Consider the following 21,555-nt stretch of genomic DNA (forward strand, 5'->3'; position numbering starts at 1 on the left):
TGACCTTGTCTGTCCTTCCAACCCCATGTCAGGGACTGCTTTGTTCTGGTTATTTGAAGAACAGCAATTTAAAAAAACAAACAAAAAAAAACTTGATCTCACCACCCAAAACATTTTTGTGAGTTAAATAATTCAAAGAGGCCCTGATGATTCTCAGACTGTGCGTGCTGTGGCTGACACGCTGCAAAAAGGGAACAGGGGTGGGATGTTCAGAGAAATACACTTCTCCAGAGACCTCGTCCTAATCCAGAGGGGACCTCCTTCCGCCTGCCCAGGACCCCTTGCTCTGGGAAGAGCCTCTGAGTGCGCCTGGGGCAGCGACCCCTCCCCACTGGGGAGTCTTGGTGGCCCATCAGGAAAGCTACCTGGCCTGCCCGGTGAAAAGGCCAGGGACCCAGCGACAGCACTCGGACAACTTTCCCGGCAGCAGGAGTCTTGAACCAAGTGTCCCCAGCACTTGGGGGTAGGCGGGGCAGGGCGGGGAGTCCCCCATTCAGGGGCACCCCCGCTGCCCAAATCCCCCAGGGCTGCCGGCCCCTGTCTGTCCCTTCCAGACTGGCTCTTCAGGGCCTCGTCTAGTCAGCAAGCTGCCCAGGGCCTTCCGGTGGGTCCCCCCTCCCTCCGGGTCAGCCAGCGGTGGGTTCTGCGCCCGCGGCCACAGAGCCTGACGCGGCGGCCCTCCCGAGTCCTCACTGACCGGTCCCAGGGCACCTGCATCCGTGCGCTGAAGACCACCAGGGAGCGGGCTCCGTCCGTCTGCTCAGATGACTGTGTGAATTCGTTCAAATAATCAAGTGAAGCTGTTGAGAACGCTGCCTAATTCTCAGCGGCTCCCTTCCTGCCCCTGTCAGGTCAGCGCTATTTGATGGTGGAATTCTGCACGAAGCAGAAGATTCTATCCCTATTAGAAGAGAGCTTTAAATCTGGGCTCCATTGTATTTAAAGGCAAAGTGCTGAGCTTTCGGCCGGGAGCTCAAGCAGCACACGATCAAGTAATCAAAGTGCAACCGTGGGGGGTGGGGGGGTAATGTAACATTTTTCAAAGCTCTTTTGTAATCCTTATGCTTCACGGTAAAGAAACAGAAAGCCCGGCCGAGGCGCCACGGAAGGCCCGGTGCTCCCCACCCTGCCCCCAGGCACAGACTCACCTCTGCCAGCGACCAGCACCTCCCGGAAGGCCCCCTTCAGAGGGCTGTGCCCGTGCAGGAGTCTGTGGCTGGGAGTGACCGCAACGTGGGACGCGCCGTACACGGCCTCGGGGGTGGCCGTGTAGGCGGTCAGCTTTTCTCCTGTGGCTTGCCCGTCAACCTGGCGGGGGGAGAACACACAGTGTTTCACCTCCAGTTGTCCCTCTGAGCGGCTGTGCCCCCAGCTTGGTCCCCGTCTCCCTCCCCTCCTCGGTGGCCAACAGTGGGCCCGGCTTCTGGCCGCAGCCCCAGGGGTGTGGGGCCCGAGGTGGACTCTGGCAGGGGCAGAGGAGGACGGGAGAGAAGAGGGTTGCGACCCCCCCCCCCCCGCAGAGGCCCTGCCGAGCGCCCGCTGCCAGGCCCCGGACCACAGGGGGTCACGCCATGCTCAGAGGGAGGTCACCCCTTTCCCCGGCTCCTTTGTTCACGCATCAGAAATAACTGTTGATGTTACAGTCCTCGCCCTGGGAAAGGAGCTATGGTCTCCTGCAGGACTTGAGGTCTGGTAAAAACCGAGGCACCTGCCTTTCTCCCCGGAAACAGTCACTGGGGTCGACCCTATTGGGAGAGGAGAGAAAGGACAGCCTGGGCTTCACCACCGAGTGTTCCCGGGGCTGGTCAAATGCCTTGCAAGGAGGAGGCTCGTGGGGCGCCGACTGGAGGCCGATGATGGGACAGGGAGGACACCGAGCCCTTCCCTCCACACGCCCCTCCGGACGGCGTGAGTCCCAGTGGCGTGTGAGGCGCTCAGGTCCCGGAACCCAAAGTCCCCCCTGTGGCCTGCATCCCCATGCGGTGGCACCTACAGATCAGGCCTGGGGCCACAGAGGCACAGCCACCTGGCCCTGCACCTGCTGGGCTGCGCCCCCTCCCGAGAGATCTCATTTTCGGGGGTGGGGGGTTCGGGACGGAGACGGAGACCTTCCCGTACTGAACTGTCGGAAGGGGAGAGAAGGAAGGAGACATGCTACGTACGGCAGCCGAGGGGCTGCGGGACCCACCCCTCCACCAGCTGAGAAGTAGAGGCCTGCAACGTGGCACCAGACCCCGGCCGACACCCAGCACCCCGAGAAGGCGGCCCCGAGAGCCTGACCGAAAGGCAGGCTGCACATCTCACCCCCGTCTCGGAGAAGCGGTGAGAGGGAAGGAGAGCTCACTTCAGGGCCTGTTCTCAAGGCTTTTCCGGGTACACACTCCCTGAAGGGGGCCCCCGTGTGGGCAGCTGCATGAGCTGGGTCACCTGGCTGACGAGGTGGCAGAGGAGTCGTGAGCTCAGTGGCCAGCAGCAGGGGCTCAGCCGACACCAGGGATGGCTGTCGGCACGACAGAGCCGAGAAAGGTAGGTCAACCCTCTCCCTCGGCGGCCGCACCCTCTCCCGCTGTAACTGGGGCCACGGGGAGGGGAGGGTTCGGGGCCGAGTGAACAGGGAGCTCAGGTCTTGACTGGAGGGGGAGGGACGAGAAGGGAAGAAAGAACACCCAGGGGAGAAAGAGCAGCAGGACCACCTTCTGGCCGGCGCAGACAAAGCAGGAGGGCCCTCTGCGGGGACCTGCGGCCGTGCGCCTGTCCGGTCCCTGCATTCCAGGTGGCCTCGGCCCCCGGCTGCGGGACACGACCCCCTCTGAGGGTCGGAGAGCGCTGAGGACCCGCTGCTCTGGAAAATGGCCACACAGACATCCTGCCCGTAGCTTCGGGGAGTTCATGGACCCCCATGAGGCCATCTATAGCCGTGCAGTCATATACAGGAGCCAGAGCAACATGTGGCCACAGGCACTTGAAATTATGTGCCGTTAAGTGTGAGACAGAGCAGATTTTGAAGGCTCTGGACTAAAATAAGAGGGTTAACGCTCTCCTTCGTGATTTTTTTTTACTGAACACATCTTGAAACAGTATCATTTTGAATATAATGGGTTGAATGAAATATGTTATTAAAATCAATGCCACCTGTTTCTTTGGACTTCTCAAGTCGTAGCTACTGGACAATCTGAAACTCCGCAGGGGACTTGCCCCCGTCCCGCTGGACGGCGCTGCCGCAGAGCCCACGGTGCCGGGCGCGGCCGTGAGCGGCAGCACGGCGGAGGGGCCCTGCGAGCACTCACTGTGGGCAGGGCCCCTCACTGCTCGGTCACCTTTAGCTCGAAGTCCAGATGGCAGCCCACGCAGTCCCCGATCCAGTGGGCCTGCATGCCTTTGATGCCATACCACTCCGGAAGGTCCGCCAGCCCGTCCCGCATGGCCTGCAGGAACGAGAGAGAACCAAGCGGGAGATGCGTGGGGCTCGCTGAGGGAGGACACGGCGGGAGGCGCGGGGTTAGGCCTCTTCCATTCACCGCCGACCGGGGGGGGCAGCAAAGGCGAGAGGCACCTGGGCTCAGCGTGATTTGATTTCGGGAGATGGGTTTGACCGATTTCTCTATTCGGAGTGGGTCACAGTTTCCCGGAAGGAGGAAAAGGAGCAAGGAAAGACCACAATTCATGTCTTTGGTAAACCTGGTGAGTGCATCCTCTCCCACAGGCCGGGAACTAAACAAAAGAAGTTCAAGCTTATGAATGTCGAAACTCTACAATAAGCCATTCGTGGTTAAGGGTGCTCCACAGCTCAGCTGTGTCTATAAAACATATTACAGCTTTGCATTTGAAAAGCAAAAACTGATGGAAGGGAAACCACCACATTGATTTATATGAACACTTGCTATTAGAAATGCATATGTATTTTGTTGTTATTTGTCTACTTCTAATCCTAAATTAAATCCTAAACAAAACGGAGGCTTGTTTCAATACCTCACTCCCTGTGGCCTCAAGCACAGGCCAGCCCTCGTCATTTGACGAGGAGACACATTCCTCCAGCAGGCAGATTTAAAAGCAAATCATGTATTTGTAATGTGAAGAGTCCAATTTAAAACTCCTAATTGGATTAAGATGAATGCGGCGACATAACGATGCTGTCTTTGCCTGGCGCTCTGTAACTCATGAAGTGCTCTCGCCCTCGTCTCTCCCCCCGCCGTGCAGAGAGGCGGCTCACTGTCAGCCCCCGTCCCAGGCAAGGCTGCAGGAACCGACGCACCGCCTGCCTCCTGTCCCCGCGGCTGCAGGGACACTTGCGCGGTCGAGTGACAAACGGCACAGAGCACTTTCTGTGCCTGCCACCTGGCCCCCAACCTATTCTCATCAGGACCGTCTGAAGGCTTCAAGATCCGGAAATTCCTCTGGAGCCAGAAATTGTGGGTGACGAGCACCATCAAGCTGCCCAGCACTGAGTCCCCTCCACACCGGACCCCACGAGGACTAGGCACTCGGGGCCTGGGCACACACAAAGCAGGACACGCCACAGCCCCCCATGTGAAGTTCAAGTGCACTAGCCCCCCTTACCCACGGGGGTATGTTCCAAGATCGCCAGTGGGTACCTGAAACCATGATGGCATGGAGCCCTGTATCTGCTACGCTTTTCCCTACAGAGGTTAGTTTACAAATCAGGGGCAGCAAGAGACGAACAACAACCACTAGTAACAATATACCGCGATAAAAGTCGTGTGAACGTGGGCTCTCTGACCACTGAGACGGACGCCAAGGGACGGCGGGCGGGCGGGCAGCGCCTGCGGTGCTGGACAACGGGACGACTCACACCCAGGGCCAGACGGAGCGGGACCGAGCAAGGCTCCCTCATAAGACTCAGAACAGCAGGCCATCGAGAACTCACGAACTGCTTATTTCTGGAATCTTCCACTTAACGTTTTTCAACCACCTTCAACCACAAGTACAAACCGTGAAAAGTGAAACTGGATGGAGTTGCGGGCAGGGGGGACCTCTGGGACCCACGAATGACACCTATTGTTACTGGCCGGGTAACTCGTTGAAACTCAATGCTGAACGCCATCTGCACTGAAGAAAGAGAGGACCCGGGGGGTGCAGGCGAGGCGAGGGGAGAGGGAAGCCAGAGGGGAGGGGACACAGGAGCAGAGCGAAGAGCAGGAGAGACGGGAGAGAGCCAGGCGAGGGGACCACGGCGGGGGGCCAGAGGTCACGAGGGCTGAGCGGGTGAGGAGCTAAAGCCCCAAAGAAAGAAATGAAAGGAAGGAAGGAACAAGGAGGAGAACCGGACAACAGAAGCAAGGCAGGGCACAGAGGAACGGTGCGGGTGAGGGAATGAAGACCAAGGAAGGAGGCAAGTCTACCATGGGCGGTGTTCAAGCGGCCAGAGGGTCCGCCTGCAGGCGGGTGGGGGAACAGTAGCCGCGCTGAAAAGCACTGGGCACAGCGCAGCCTGGCCCAGCGCAGGGCGAGCCTCCCTGCCGCCGGGCCATCAACCTCAAGTGGCAGGCAGAGGGAAGAGGGAGCAGGCTACACGGACGCTAAAACAGGAACCAGACGCCTGTGCGCAAACCGGGGAAAGGACAGCGGAGGAGGTCAGGAGGTCAGGCTGCCCCTTTAACAGAACATCACGCCAAGGCTTAATGGAGGTCCCCCTCCTTTCCGCTGCCAGAGAACCCCAATAAGAGACATGAGGCGCCATCCCCAAGGCGGGCACCCAGCCACCCAGCTGGCGACAGTGCGTCAGTTTTAACACGCGCTAGTCCGGCGTAGCCTGCCTCCACCCACTCCACGACAACAGAACCATGTCCTACCAGCACGGCCTGCCCAGTCTCCCAGGGTCGGGTCAAGGGCGTCTGGAGTCGCTATTTTAAGGAGAACAAAGAACAGACCGACATGTGCTCATGTCACAGTGTCCCGGCTTCCTGTGACCGGGAGGAGGCTTTCCCCGGGAAACATTAAGTCCGTTATAGTCATAAATACCGTTGTCCAGAAGGGCCATTATGTCCCTCTACTTGTCTGAGTGGAAAGGGACGTCTGAGAAGGAGGCGGAGGGCCTGCCTCAGGCTCCTGTGTGTTATGCTTCCACTACAGAGCCCAGCTTTCGGTTTCTCAAAAACGCCCCGCCTGCCCCAGGGCTCCGGCGCACGCTGTGTTCCCGCCAGGGGGCGCCACTCCTGCGCCCTCTGGGGCGGCGGCGGCGGCGGAGTGAGACGCACCCAGGCCGCCCCGTCTACAGGGGGCGCCCTTCCTGCTCCCGGCACCTCTCCCGGTCTCCGGGGTCCAGCTCCGGTCTGCTGGCCCGTGTGCTGACAGTCCGCACCCCCGGGGGCCGGGACCGTGTTCCCCACTGTATACGCAGCACCTACAGTTCCTGGTCCACGACAGGCACGTGGAATATGTGAAAAAAAAAAAAAAAAATGAGCGAACGAGACACGGGCCTCCTCCCGAAGCAGCGTGGAAACCAGCCCTTCCCCCTCCCCACCCCTCCCGGTGATGAAGAGGAAGCCAGCCTCCGATCACCGGCCATCGCCATGGCCCTGGCTCCCGCAGACCTGTCCCGGCGGTCACGCTGCCGGTGGGGGCAGGCGGCCTCGTCCTCCCATCCGCCCGTCCTCCAGGGGCACAGGCAGCAGGAGCCTGGCCCTTCGGCGGGCCCCCTGCTGGCCTTGCGGCTTCACTGGCTCCCCTGCCCTCCCCTCTCAGGGGCCTGAGGGGCCTCAAGCCCTCGACTGCAGGTGTGCAGTATCACTTTAAGAGAAAGTTACAAAAGCCCCCTCCGCCACCCCCCAAAATAGATGATCTCAGGTTTATTGGGGGGTGTTTAAAAATTACTCACAGTGGTGGCTTTAAGGCAGTATAAGATCTTGATTCACACCAAAAATAAGTTAAATTGTATTCCATTACGTAAGTATCTATGTATTTAGTTGGACGTGAATTCTTCGTAAACTAACTGACCGCATGTACAAAGGGCACGTACTCACACTCAGCTAACTCGGATATTTACTTGACTGAAAAAAGCACGGTGCAATGTACAGATGGTGTATCATAAAACTATGCTTGAAACCTATGTCATTTCGTTCACCAACGTCTCCTCAATACATTTAATTAAAAAAAGGTTTTTTTAAGCCTGTTCTAACTCTTTCAGATAAACGGTTTCTCCGGGTCTTCCCTTCCAGACGGACAGAGACCGAACGGGAACATGCAGCGCCACACTCGCGTCTGACAGCTTGGGGACCAGGCGGGCGCCCTCTGGGGCACGCCCACGCCTTTCTCCTCCATTTCTTTCTCCCCTGTGTTTTTTTTTTTTTTAACTCCCTAAGCTCTAAGAGTCCCCACGAGACGTGCAGCCAGGGGAGCAGTGGACAGTGGCAGCTCGTCCCGGGCTCACCCCTGGAACCTGTCCCCCCAGCCCCCTTTTCCCTGAGCTAAAGCGGCCCCACCTGGGCTCTCCTGTTGCTGCTTCCATCCTAAGCCCGCCCTTGCTTCACGTCCCAGCTTTGATAAACGTACTCTCAAAATAAATAAATAAAAACATTCAAAACCATTAGACTCACGAAGCAGTTTCTGTTCCTGCCAGCACAGACCTGAGAAGGCGAGCGATCACTCCGGCATCCCCTCACCGATGAGGACACGGGTCCCCAGAGGGTCGGCCATCTGCGCAGGAGCACTTAGCCCTGCACTTAGAGAGAAGAAATCTAAACGTCGGTGTCACCTAGCAGCCCCAGAGGTTTCTAAATCCCAGAGCCCAGCCCAGTCCTGCACCAGCTCCAGGGAACTGTTCTGGGCAGAAGCTCCCTCTGTGGCCTGCTCAGGCAGAACGGCTGCGGGCTGGGGCTGGGGCTGGGGCTGGGGCTGTGGATGCCAGGCCTCTGAGCCCTCCCGGCAGCCTCCCGCTGGCCTGGGAAGTGCTGGGAACCGTCGCCTCAAGTCGCCTACTTCCCTTTAGCCTCTGCCCCCTCCCACTCCTGTCCACTCTCACCCACACAACTTGAGGGGGTGGGCACGGCTCCCCCTGAGCCCCCTGGATCACCCGGAGGAGGGCCGAGAGGTCAGGAGCAGATGGAAGGTGGACAACCGAGCTCAACCCTAGGCTAGGCAGAGGAAAGGCCCTGGAGAGGCAGGCTCCAAAGGGAAGGCGGTAGGTGAGATGTTATGTAAGAAAGGGCGGAATCTGAGGGTTAATTAGCTTTGTGCGACAGGGAGTCAAAACCAGATTAATTGGCTTTGTGGGGATGGCAGCGGCCTGCTGTTTCTAGAAGAAGAGACAGGGATTCCGGCAGGAAGCTCACTCAGAGGGTGCGTCCGAGGGCGGGTCCGAGAGTGCCAGCCGGGGCCCAGGACTGTGCAGGAGGGAGCTCTCTACCGCTCAGTAGTTAATCAAATGTTTCTACCAGGGGGGAGGCATAAGGCCACCCCCGGCCCAGAGGGACCGCAGGGGGACACGGTGGGGATGAAGGCAGTAACAGCTTTAAGGGGCTTTAAGAGGACACCCTGGCGGTAGATTAAGCTGAGCAAGGCCTCCCTGAAATCTGGCCCTGGCTCGAGTCCTCACAGCTGTGGAGCCCAGCAGCCCTGCAGACAAGCCAACAGCCTGCTGGTAAACCGATCTCACCCGCTCTGCTCTGCTCGGGGCTCAGAAACTCCGCCTCCTCAGCCAGCACCGCACTCGCTCGCACACACGTGCAGGCCCTGCCGCACACGCAGAAGGCAGCTCGGGACCCAGGGGCTTCCTTGGAGACAGGAGGCAGGGCGGGGCGCAGTCGCCCCTCTCCCTGACCAACCGCTCTGCAGAGCTTTCTGGGGGGGCAGGGGTGACTTGGTTGTGTTACAGGGAGGCCTTTCCCGGCACCACCCGAGAGCCAGCCTCTGTCCTGGGACCAAGCCGGGGTCTGAGACAGCGGGGGCGCAGGCCCGTTTCCAGGAGACAGACGGGTGCTGGCACCAGCTACTCCGGGCCTCAGGGCTGGAACAAGGCTGCCCAGGGTCCCGGTTCCGGAGCGCAGGGGACCCTCAGGGCCCGGGCACCGCTGTTTCTCCGTGGCTCCTGCCGCCCCAGCCTCCTCTCTGCCTCCCCGAAGAGCTGTCATGAACCTCACCTCCCTACCTCCCTTCCTCCGCCCTCTCTCCAGCCCCGCATTTTCCCTCTCTGCAGGCCCACGCAAGACCAAGGCACTCTCGTCAAGGCACCTCAACTTCACCTGCAAGGTCGCAGATGAAATCAGGGAGGAAGGCACAGGGGTGGGGTGGGGTGGGCGGAGGGCTGCAAAGAGGGGGTACTACTTCCCATCCCCCCCACCCCCACTTCACGGTTGCCCGTCTGCTGCTCGCCAGCAGATTTCTACTGGGAAACACGTGTGAGGCACGGGGCTGCCGCCCGTCCGGACGGACACAGAACGCTCCCTCGCGGACCCCGCGCTCCCTGTCTTCCACCTCGTCCTCCTCCTCGGTGATGCCGCCTGACCCCTGGGCGGACCTGGGCTCCTCCGGGTCACCTCCCACGCACTCCGCTGCAGTGCGACGGTGACCCACTGGGCTGTGAACGCTCACGAATGCCACCGTCTCCCACATTAGCCTCCGAGCTCCGTAGAAGCAGGGACCTCAGGTCTCCTCCTGTGTTCTCAGCATCTAGCCCAGGGGTCTGGCCAGGCACTCGGGGACACGGGGCACAGAGCGAGTGAACTCGGACGACCCGAGGACAGCACCACGACGGCCCGTGAACAGCTCCAGCGCCCGGATGTGAGTCCCAGTGCTGTCACCTCTTTCCAGTGTGTGCCTCAGGTTCCTCACCCGCAAAACGGGGAGAACAGGTGGGCCTGCCCTCCAAGGGCGAATGTGAGGGTCAAGCGAGGGAGAAGGCCTGAGTGCTGCTCAGACCCGGGCAAGCAGGAAGGACGCGGAAGCGACCACGGGCTTCCCCGGGGGATTCCTGGGAACGGGGCGACGATAACCACCAACGGGGGTTGGATGGAGCGCCCTCAGGGTGTAGTGACGTCCATCGTGACGCCGAGAGGGGCCCAGGAACAGCACCCCAGCCGCTGGGGTCCTGCGAGGACTCAGCCTCCAGGGGCCACCGGAGGCGGCCGCAGGCATCAAAACCGGGGTCTGTTACAGGAGTTCCAACGGGAGGCTGCCCCCGTCTGGCCTCCCCACTGCCTCCCTCCTGCTGCCAGGAGCCGGGCACTGGCTCCGTGGGACTTTTGCTCGCTGCTGCGTGCGAGTCCCCCACCCTCTCCTCCCCTCCCAGGGCTGCCCACGAGGCTCCGCCCACACTCCTCCGCCGAGACTAATTCATGCTCCTCAGCTATGGCTCTGCTAGCCTCCTTGTTCCCAGAGCACGTGGCTGAAAGCACTCGAATGCTGCACAGAGCAAACAAGCCTAGGAACGCTGGGGGGGAATCAAAGACATCACAGAATAGCCTTAATAAAGGGAATTTTATCTTCCAGGGCTCCCTGTAATTTTCACACCAGGCATCGTCTTTATGATTTGGAAGTGAAGTGAATGAAAGAGGGCTTCTCCACAGCCCTGCTCCCAAGGAGACCACCAGCTGAACCTCACAGATGCAAATACAAAGCTCTACAGACAAGCGTGGGAGGCACAGCTCACCGGCCATCCCAGCACCCATGCCCCTGCCCCTTCCCCAGGCCATCTTCTCGACTACAGAGGTTAAAAAGCCCGAGCCTGCTTCCCTGGTCTCCCTTGAAGCTGGGAATAGCTACATGACACAACACTGGACTTCTGCTGGGGGCTCTCACTTTCCAGATAAAAGACACAGTTGCCCTGCCCCTGCTGCTTTTTTATGTTGTGAATGGAACTGTGATGTCTGGAGCTGCAGCAATCACTTTGCAACCATGAGGCAGGAAGGACAGGAAGGACAGGCTGAGACAACCACTGAAACACCAACTCAAAGCCTTATCCCAGTCTCGTCCAGCAACTGGAACTTCTTGTGTGGGAAAAGTAACTTCTCATCTGTTTAACTTGGGTTTTCAGTTACTTGTAGCTGAAAGCATTAATAACTGATTCAATATCTCACCCTTGCATACGTATAGCCTGTAATTATAGATATTATAATCTTCTTCGAGGCTTCAGATCCACTTATCCAAGTGCCTACTGTTTGCACACCTCCACCCGAATGCCTCACGGCCACTGCACACGGAAGGGTGGGGACCACGTCTCCTCCAGGAGGCCCTCTCCCAGGAAGCTGCTCCGTCACCCACCTGGTGCCCAAGCCAGGGTCTCTCCGGCTGACACCGTCTCCTGCACACGCTCACCCAGTAGATCACCATGCGCTGCAGCAGGTTTCGCTGCGCATCTTTCTAACCTACCTGTTTCCCTGCATCGCTCCCCCAGAGTCTACGTTACACGTGCCTGAACCTCTGCGACAGACGCCACACGGGTCTCTTCCCCCGCCCCCCAGGATGAAGGGCAAAGTCCTCAAGAACTCAGAGGCTCTGCTGACCCCGCCCCCCAGTGCCCCAGCTCCTCCAGCCCTGCCGGGCATCTCTCCTTCTCCTCTCGGCTCTCAGTTTCCGCGACACTGACATCCGTTCAGCTTCCCAAACCTGTCACTCAGGTTTCTGCTTCAGGGCCACCACACACAACGGTTCCTCATATGGGGGAGGGGGGCTCCCCTCTAGCTTTGTGCCTGCTTTACCCTTACTTGTCTCTCTGCCTCCCAAACAGTGAAGTTCCCGTTTCAGATGTTATATGATTTTTTTCAGGTCTGGATTTCCAGTGTGTTTCATTTTAATAGTTCCCATTTCTCTCCAGAGATTCCCCATCTGCTTGCTCATTATGACCATCTCTTCCTTTATGTTCCAGACCGCTCATAGAATAAAGGACTCTGACTTTTTATTTCCTAATTCCAGTTCTGGGTCGTCTCAGGACCTATTTCCACCGGGCTGCCTTTTCTTTTCCTCTCGACTACGGATCACAATGTCCCGATTCTCGGCAAGTCTTGTAACTTTTTATTAGAGGCTGATCATCACAGAGGAGACCAGCCTCACAGGGAGTCCGAGTTATGTTGTCTCCCATTAAAGGTGTTGAATTTTGTTCTGAAAGTCCTGTTTGAAGCTGTTGGGCTTGATTTTATTTATTAAGGGGAGTCTATTTTGGTTTCGTCCTCAGTCCTGGGGTGCTATCTGTATGTCTAATATATACATGGCTTCTGGGGTGTCGCCTGTGCGCTTTTCGGCCGGGCCACAGCTCCGAGGTCTCCGAGAGCCATGCAGGCCCTGGCATCTCTGTCCTCCCCCGGCCCGCGGGCCTGCGGCAACCATTCCCTCGTCAGCCTCCCGGAGTCTGGCTTCGTACAGCCCTCAGCCAAGAACCTGCAGGGAACAGCGAGTCCTGCCCGCCCCCGCCCCCCACCACTCCCTCTTCCTCTGGTTTTCAGGGTGAACCAAGTGCTGACCTCCCAAGACCGATTTTTCAATAAATCTGCCCAGGAGTTCAGCAAGAACCAAGCAAGTCACCATGGTAACTAGCATTTCTGATGAACAGCTGAAAACTCGCAGCTGACAATTTAAAGAATAATGTCCCTCAGTCAGGCTATTACGATTCCAACCTGAGGCAGAGGTCAGAACAAAAGAGCTAATGAGGTGGCCGTGCTGCGATGAGCCCGAGGGGGGCCCGGCGTCCCCCGGGAGGGACCCGCCTGTCGCAGGCAGGGGCTCCCACGGCCTGGGATGCTCCAAAGAGCGACGCCCTCAGCTCTGTTCTCGCCCTGGCTCCCGCCCTCCCCGCAAGCTTGAAAGGAGCAGGTGCTGTGCTAACGAACCCTAATGAGTGGCTTTCCGAACCCTCGTGCTATTCTCAGCTCCAGTCTGAGCAGGGTTATAATGGGAAATAGCCTCGTTTAAGAGGTGCCTTTCGAGTGAGAAAATTGGGGGTCGTACATCCATATGGCACTGGCATTGTGAGCTGGTGTGCTGCCAGTCCCACCCAGTGAAGTCTTGTGGCGATCAGAGGTGATTTATAACCCTGCTCCCTCTGCGTACAGGCACAGTGTGAGATCTGACCCGAAGTCTGCTTCCGTCCAGCGCCCTAACCCCGGCGGCGTGGCCCACGGTTACCACGGGGGGCACAGATATCCCTCTTTCGGTGACCAGGACAGGGAAACACCGCCACGGCGGGGTGCCGGCAGCCTGCAGGGTGCTGTTTGTGCCCAGTTTTAGGCCAACGGACACCGAGATGGTCAGGTGGCTGGGAGAAGGGTCCCGACTGGATCCGATCCCCTCTCTCTGGAGTTTCAGGGAGTGACGCCTCCACGCCAGACCCTGGAACTCGGGGCTCACAGGGCCCCTCGTGCAGAGCGGTGCTGGCACCCCGGAACAGGTTACGCTGCCCAGGCGCTTGGTGAGTTTAGGCAAGCGCCCCCTCTCTCGACGGCTGGCTCTGCCTCGGACCTCTGAACACACAGAGAGCCAGAAAACACCTTCACGGCCTCCTTGGTCCCACCCTCTCCTTTCACTGAGGAGGAAACGGAGGCCCAGGGACACACGCTGGCTGATGCCGCTGACCAGTGACCCAAGAGGGTGGAGTCCAGAGCTCTCACGGGGGCGCTCCCTCCGGGAGACCAGCCCTCCTTCGCTCCTTCTGGGTGGTCTGCTCGGGGCCTCCTGCAATGCCTTCTGTCTTGCCCACGGCCTTACTAGAGCCGCATGGACGAAGATACTTATCTCCATTCCAGCCTTACTGCTAATTGCTGATTGTGGACAGAGCTGTCTGGTTTGTGGCCTCCAGGGCAGCACGATGACTGAATGTGGACAGTGACCGGCCACCCTGAGCCGAGTGACCCTGAGGTCCGTGGGCTTCCTGTCTGTGCCCCCAGGGCTCCAAGAGCCCTTCCTGGAGCCCCCCCCACCCGCCCCCCCTGTAGCCTGAGGCTCTCCAGCGCCCAGGGGGCCCTGGTGTGGCTGCCAACATGCAAGGCACTACTCTGGGCCGACACTCACCTTTGCGTAAGCCGTCGTCTTAATAAACCACTGTCTGAGGTACTTCTGCTCGACCTTGGCTCCAGAACGCCAGGAGCAGCCGTGTTCGTCCACCTGCTCGTTGGCCAGCACCGTCTGGTCCACCGGGTCCCAGTTAACCAGGGCCTGTGAAGCCAAATGGTGCAATCTGGTGAGCGTGCGGAAGCAGCCCTTCCAGGCTCCCCCATGCGCGGGGCCTGCGAATGCAACATCTCTGCTCTGAGACTCCAGGGCCTCTCCTCGGAGGGTCGCCTGCCAAGGACACCACCAGCCGCTGTGCGGGGGCACAAGGGGCTGCCCCTGGGCCTCTGTCTCGTTGGAGCGCGTCCACCCGGGCCGGAAGCCCACCGGCACGCGTCTGACTGAGGTGTGGCATGTTCGTGCACGGAAGGATGGACCTGCAGGGCTGGAAACTTCAGTAAACAGAGGAAAAGAAGAAACAATGGTACCGAGAACTCGGCAGAAATCCGTTATTTTAGGGGAAACAGATATATTTATTTTAATATAAATAGCTAACCATCACTGAGTGATCATCAGGTGGTAGAGGCTGGGCTTAGCGCCTTCCCAACGCTGCATTTCCGACCCTCACAACCACCTTCTAAGGGAAGAATACGGTTGTCCCCATACGGCAAGGGAGGAAACTGAGGACCAGAGAGATCAAGTAATCTGCCTAAGGTCACATAGGAAGGGGCGGAGACGGGGCTGGAATTCAGGTCTCTGGGAACTGTAAAAGCTGTTTGCGATTTTTAAAAATGTCTATTTAAATTCATGTGTAACACACACAGAGTACGAGAATAAATCTCAAGTGTACAGCAGCATGAACTTTTGCCACCACTCATACCAAGACACAGAACGTTCTGCCACCCCAGAAGCTTCTGCTGTATCTTCCCCCAGTCAACCCCTGCCCCCAGAAGGCAACAATGTTTCGAGGTCTATGTGAATCGCTTTGTTCGGCTGAGAGAACCCGCAAGGGCAACCACCGTGAAGTTTCTCTCCCTAGAGTTCTCCTGCACGTCTGCCCTCCCGTAGAATAAAAACCTCCGCCGTCGGCATTCATTCCTTTACTGCGTTTGGTTACAACTCAGCACAGAGAAGGAAACAAGCATGGAGACGTGTTCTGGCACTGAAATATTCCGGCTTCAAACACGTTAGTCTTTTTTTTTAATTTTAATAAGCAAATCTAATAAGGGATTGTGCAAAATGCCATCCCTTTGCCCCCCCCCCAACAATCCTCTTTGAGCCCTCGTCTGCACCCCCGACGCTGACCTGCATCGCGCCCTGGCCCCTGCCCGGGTTCAGCGGACAGCAGGCCCGGCTTCCTCCCAGCAGGGCAAGGCTGAACCTGGGTGGCACCACCCCTGCGGCAGGCCCCTCTCGGCCACAGCTCCCGCCCCCCAGTTCCAGGAACTGCTCCCCAGCAGCGCCGCCCCTTCACCCGGGGCGGCAAACTCTTCCTTCTGTTGCCCGCCACCGGTGCCTGACCGTCCCTGCGGCCTTCCGGAAACTCCGCGCAGACGCAGGCCCGGAACGCACGGCCCCTTTCCGCGGCGCCCTCTCTCCGCTGCCGCCCTCTCTCTCCTGCCGGGACCCTGGCTGATCGATCCAGAAGCCCGTCGGAAAGTCACCCGAACGTGGGGTGGGGGACAGGCTACCCCATCGTGCACTGTGGTGACCTTACAACCGAAAAGTAAAGTGTCGGCTGAAAAGTTTCAGCCCGTGAGGCCTGGAGTCGGGGTGGGAAAGACATGCAGGGAATGGTTTTCTCCCTCAATCTAAGGCCCCCCACAGCCTGGAATCTATAAAGAAACAGAGACCAAATATCAGCAAAAGTACCTTAGAAGTAAAAACTTCAGGCTAATAAACCAAGGGTGATCTCCTTATCTATCATTATTGCTCATCTTAGGGGGTGAGAGGAATACCTCTGAAAATAAACAAGGTAAAGAGAGCCAAGTCTTGGTTAGTATTGTGGAAAGTTCTTTCAAGGGGAAGCCCTGAGCCCTGGCTGGCGTAGCTCAGTGGACTGAGCTCGGGCTGCGAACCAAAGTGTCGCAGGTTCGAGTCCCAGTCAGGGTACATGCATGGGTTGCAGGCCATGACCCCCAGCAACCGCACATTGATGTTTCTCTCTCTCTCTCTCTCTCTCTCTCCCCCTCCCTTCCCTCTCTAAAAATAAATAAATAAAACCTTAAAAAAAAAGAAGAAGCCCTCCCTCAACGACTACCCCCCCAAAAAAAAACACCCAGACAGAACTAAAACCGTGTAAAACATAAAGAGTCAGAGAAAAGCCCCACAGCCCTCCACCCGGGCCTGCCGCCCCCTGCAACCCTCAGAGGGTCAGGGAGAAGCAGACACTCAATACTCAAAGTGCAAAAGCAAACAAGACTTTATTTTCTTATCAACATTTCCCACACGGCCTGGCCTCCCTCTGGCTCTGGGTTACAAACGGCAATGAGGAAGATATGTTCCTAAGAGGTTTACACATTATAATACATCTCGGGTGTTGAATGAAAGAAAAATAAAAGCAAGACACAACAGCAATTTTCCCCCAGTGAAAGTCTTCGGGGAAGAGGAGAAACACCAAAGGAAATAGTGTTTCAGATCAAAGACGCATCAGCTGTGAGAGCCCACTCTCCTTTCTTCCCACGACGAGGATCCATCTCAAGCACAGACCAGCGGGGCCCGGGCTCAGTGTTTCTGCAGCGGGCTAGCCCAGGGGTGGCCGAGGTGCAGGGGTCCATGCCCAGTAAGAGAATGTCCCCCGCCGCTGATCAGGGGTGAAACATCAGGAGCGACCGTTTGTCTGAGGGATGCAGGGGAAGCTTTTAGGAAGCACTTTGGAAATGCAGACCCTAACACCCTTAGGCTCCAGGGGTGCAGGCGAGGACGGCAGCACAGTGGGTGCTTGCGGCAGGGCCGCCCTGCCCCAGCGGGCCTCCCATGCCACGCCCCACCCGGTCTCACCTCACCTCCCTCTTCCTTTGGGCTCTCTTCCCCCTCGCCTCCCTGGGCCTCGCCCTTCACACTGCACGCCAGCCCCTTCTAGGTCACACCCTCCATCGAGTGCTTTTGTCTCCTGGCTGGCGCGCCTTGCTCCTGAGGCCCTTGGGTCCTCTCCATCTCCTCGCTGCTTCCTCCTGCAGCTCTGCTCCGCCCCCACCGAAGACCCTTCCTGAGTGCACTGTCAGGCAGCTTCAGGTTACGGACGGCTCGCCAAGTACGTGATTTAGGAGATTGATTTTCTCAAAGCCTATCCGCTTTCTTCTTGACAAAACCATGCTTAATTAGGGAACACCACATAGATCTTACTAAAGGATCTAGTTCTCAGAATCAATACTGCTCCGTTCCATCCGGAATAGGCCTAAATTTGGACGGAGCCCAAGGGAAGGTGGGGCGTACCCAAGGCTGAAACCACCAGCTCCTGCAGCTGTGAGGGGCAGCGTGGGAGAGGCCCTGAGCCCAGCGTGTCCTTCAGTACGCCTCCTGGAGACACAGCTGCACTGCAAACCTAGTTACATTATTATTTTAAAATTTCTGTTTATTTATTTTTAGAGAGAGGGGAAGGGAGGGGGAGAGAGAGGGAGAGAAACATCGATGTGAGAGAGATACATTGATCAGCTGAGATGCCTCTCACACGCCCCCAGCTGGGGACCCGGCCCACAACCTAGGCGTGCGCCCTGCCTGGGAATCAAACTGGCGACCTTTCAGTTTGCAGGCTGGCACTCAATCCACTGAGCCATACCAGCCGGGGTTAGCTATATTATTTTCATGTTGTCAAGGTTTAAAACACTTTTCTTTTATTCTGAAACTCAAGTTGAGCCTTCTGCATTTGTCTCTCTGTTGAATCTAAAACACTGCAAACTTAAAACATCATGATTATGTAAGAGCTGTTCGCTGTAAGACCAGGCAGTGCGAGGTGACCCAGAGAAGAGGAAACATAATTCTATGTTGTTAAATCCCTCCAGTCCAACAAGAATGTCTTTTCTACTTGTTGCCTGTGAGTTTCCAGACCAGGGCTGTCCAGAATGTGCGGTGATGACGGCCATGGTCCAGATCTATGATGTCCAGTACTAGCCACCAGCACATGGCTGAGGACCTCAGACGTCCACATTAATCAATCTTAATTCCTTTCAACTTAAATATGGCCCTGACCGATATGGCTCAGTGGGTTACGCGTTGCCCCACAAACTGAAAGATCACCGGTTCGATTCCCGGTCAGGGCACATGCCTGGGTTGGGGGTGTATGAGAGGCAGCAAATTGATGTTCCTCTTGCACATGAATGTTTTCCCCCCTTCCTTTTCCCACCCTTCACCTCTCTCTTAAAATTAATATAATCTTTAAAAAGAAAAACACCACATGCATTAGTAGCTTGAGTTCTGGACAGTGCAGTTCCAGGACACCCTATGACCCCGCCCACACCCTGCCCATGTCCCATACCCCTGCACTGCCGGAGTTACATCTGTGGCTGGTGAGCTCCCGCCACACAAGCACCTCCGGTGCCTGGGGGGCCACTGTGTGCAGGCACTGGGCCAGTCGTTCTTCCAGCATCACCTCTGTCTGCCTGAGCCCCAGCAAGGATGATGTCACCACCCCGCTCAGCAGACACAGCACAGCTATTCCTGGCGGCTGTGCTCCAGCCGGCACATGGCACGGGGAGGCAGCTGCGCAAGTGCCTGGGAGGCCTGCATCCGCCCTTCGCCTCCCGCTCGAGCTCAGAGCAGGCGCCCGACACCGTGGTGGGCTGGGCACTGCAGGGTGAAGGGCCAGGCCCTGTCCCGGGGGGGCGCCCCACTAAGCCAGGCAGTAGCTGCTGCCCGGGTCTGCGGTGACTGGAGTCGTGAACTTGAGGCAGGGCTCCTCTGCACAGCTGCTGTGCAAACAGGGCTGATTTGTTTCTTATTTAACAACGATGTGCTCTGATTAGAGGGAGGAAATCGACAAAATATTTTAAGCACGGCTACCTTGACCTTACCTCCTTCTGATAGGCCAGTCCGGCGTCGTAGAGTTTGATAAAGAGGTACTGGGTCCACTTGTAGTAATCTGGTGAACACGTGGTGATTTCCTGCCAAAGAGGGGGCGGAGTCACTTGTCGGCCACCGTAAACACGCCCCCCCCCCCCATGCGACGCATGCACGCATCGGCCCGGCAATCCCTTTCTGAAACGCGATCACACTGCGAAACGGGATCACACTGCGAACATTCGACCACCCTATGCTATTCCCCTCTTCTTGTACTGCGAGGGAGGAGAGGGGCCGCAGAAATGCCACCGTCAGGGGCGTGCAGAGCGATGAGAAAACCAACCTGAGGTCTTCCCACGCCGCCTGCCCCCACCCACACACCGTTCACAGGCGGACTGCAATACGCTGCACAACATGGGGTGCTGCCGCCTTCCGTCAGCACAGACGTGTTTTGGGGGGGCCAGGAAGCTGATTCACGACGGCCCCTCATTCTGAAGGCAATCGCAAACTCCAAGAGGAAGATCCACCTGCTTCCCCCAGGACCCTCATCTGAAAACAGACGTGGGGTCTCCACGTATCACGTGCCTGGGGGCCCCTTCAGACTCGCGACACCCCACTCACGCCGTGTGCAATCCAGGACGCTGCCTGCTCGGGGAGACCCACTAACAACGTGATCGGATGTCAAACCTCCTCGGTGGGAAATCACCGGGCGCGTACTCCCACGCCTAGATCGAAGCTTCCCAAAATCTGCTTTCTGTCCTGAGAACACATTTGCTATAGACCCTTTAAAAACACATTATTGATCAACCAGCCTCTAAGGTTTACTTTTATTTATTTTATTTTATTTTTATTTTCTATATATTTTTACTTTTACATTTTTACTGCGTTTTCCCGTAACCATTTATCCCCCCGTACCCTCTTTCACCTCCACCCAACCCCTGCAATCACACCCTCCTGTCCGAGTCCATAAGTGCTTTCTTTTTTCTTTTTTGCTCAATCCCTCTACCCCCCAGCACCTCCCCAGAGCAGTCAGCTTGCTCTCTAATTTTTAAAAACAATTTTTCTTTTTTTATTGTTGTTCAAGTACAGTTGTCTCCACTTTCCCCCCAACAGTCCTGCAAACAATTTTTTTTAATCCCCACCTGAACACATTTTTTCATTGCTTTTAGAGAAAAGAAGAAGAGAGAGAGGGAGAGAGAGAGAGAAGCATTGATGTGAGAGAGAAACATTAATTGGTTGCCTCCTGTACTCGACCCAACTGGGAACCAAGGTATGTGCCCTGACAGGGGATCGAACCTGCAGCCTCTCAGTTTACGGGATGACGCTCCAACCAGTGGAGCCACACCGGCCAGGGTCCAAGCCCTACGGTTTAGTCGATAGAGCCCTGTAATCGCAAAGACCCCTGCACTCACACTGCTTCTTTTCCAGGTCTCTTCTTCACAGAACAGCTCATGGAGGAACGAACGGATGTAGGCCCGGGAGCACCCCACGTGATTCCATTTGTTAAGGACTCGGGAAAGAAGTCCCACTTCTGTGACAAGTGCAAACCACGCAGGCTCTCTTTGGATGACCCAGGGAGGAGAGAGCTCACACCCACCCCGGAGAGCAAGTCTGGCAGGAGCCGAGCTGGGGGCTCCTGCGTGACCCGTGGGGCTCCCAGCGGACTGTCTCTCTGGTGTAAGATTCTTACATATCACGTCCTTTGACTGTGTGCTGACTAATGAAACTAGCAGAGTGACAACTCCTAGAAAACAAAGGACTCCGGCCACCCGCTCCACGGTCCACCCCCACCCTGCACGGCCGAGAGCGAACGAGCAGCCTGTCTAGCACAGCAGCTTTGCCCGCCCTGCGGCGATCCCCCGGAGCGGCCCCCTGGAGAGGCCCCACGCAGCAGCACCGGGGCCGGGGAGCTGAGCCGCATGAGGCTCTGAGGACGCCCGGTCTGCAGGAGCTCTGTGCACGAAGCGCTCTGCCAACTCAAGAACCAGACCGACTCCCCAGAACCTCCACAGTCGTCCTCTTCCCTCGAGCTTTCCCTCGCCGCTACCCCTCCCGCTGAGGGCAGACACACGACTCCTTCCCCTCACATCCCAGACGAGCCACCGAAGCGCTCGCATGTCTAAAGAAGGCCGGGGCAGGGGTCGTGCTTGCTGTTTCACTGTGTTCCTCGCTGCCTGCCCAGGTCCTGGCACAGCGGGGCACCCGAAATTACTGTCGAGGGAAGAATAAACTGGATAGACGCAGGAACTCTGTTGCATGATGCATCCACTGGTATCCCTCATGCAGGTTTCATAAACTAAACTCATTTCATAAACTAAACTGGGAGCATTGTTAAGTCCCCGGGATGAACCAGGACAGGGGACACGGGACTTTGGTAACAATGTTCCCAGACCTCATAACTGTGGATATGTTTGCTTTTTGACATGAAAAAAAAATGGCAGTTGTTAAATGTAGGAGATGACAGTTCTGTTTTCTCTATTTTTCTGTATATTTAAGTTTTTCATAATAACATATCAAAATACTTCTAATAAATATATACACAATACATGTATATATTATAGGCAGGTATGTGTTTTCTCAGCCCTGAAACTGCTTCCACAGACTGAGAGTAAAAATGACACAGCGCTA

At 57.1% G+C, this 21,555-nt stretch overlaps 1 protein-coding gene across 1 annotated transcript in view; it reads right to left on the minus strand.

Moving 5' to 3' along the window:
- The window catches only part of LARS2 (leucyl-tRNA synthetase 2, mitochondrial), a 104,361-nt gene that overhangs the window by 42,890 nt on the left and 39,916 nt on the right, over positions 1 to 21,555 (minus strand). The window contains exons 6-9 of the mRNA XM_045857243.1: positions 18,942 to 19,031; positions 13,954 to 14,097; positions 3,318 to 3,425; positions 1,149 to 1,308 (exon numbers count right to left, since the gene is read on the minus strand). Of these exons, the coding sequence (XP_045713199.1) occupies positions 1,149 to 1,308; positions 3,318 to 3,425; positions 13,954 to 14,097; positions 18,942 to 19,031 (502 nt within the window). The remainder of the gene's footprint in view (positions 1 to 1,148; positions 1,309 to 3,317; positions 3,426 to 13,953; positions 14,098 to 18,941; positions 19,032 to 21,555) is intronic.

Source organism: Phyllostomus hastatus, unplaced genomic scaffold (genome assembly GCF_019186645.2).
Source record: "Phyllostomus hastatus isolate PE091 unplaced genomic scaffold, TTU_PhHast_1.1 phas_scaffold_129, whole genome shotgun sequence".
Lineage (NCBI taxonomy): Eukaryota > Metazoa > Chordata > Mammalia > Chiroptera > Phyllostomidae > Phyllostomus > Phyllostomus hastatus.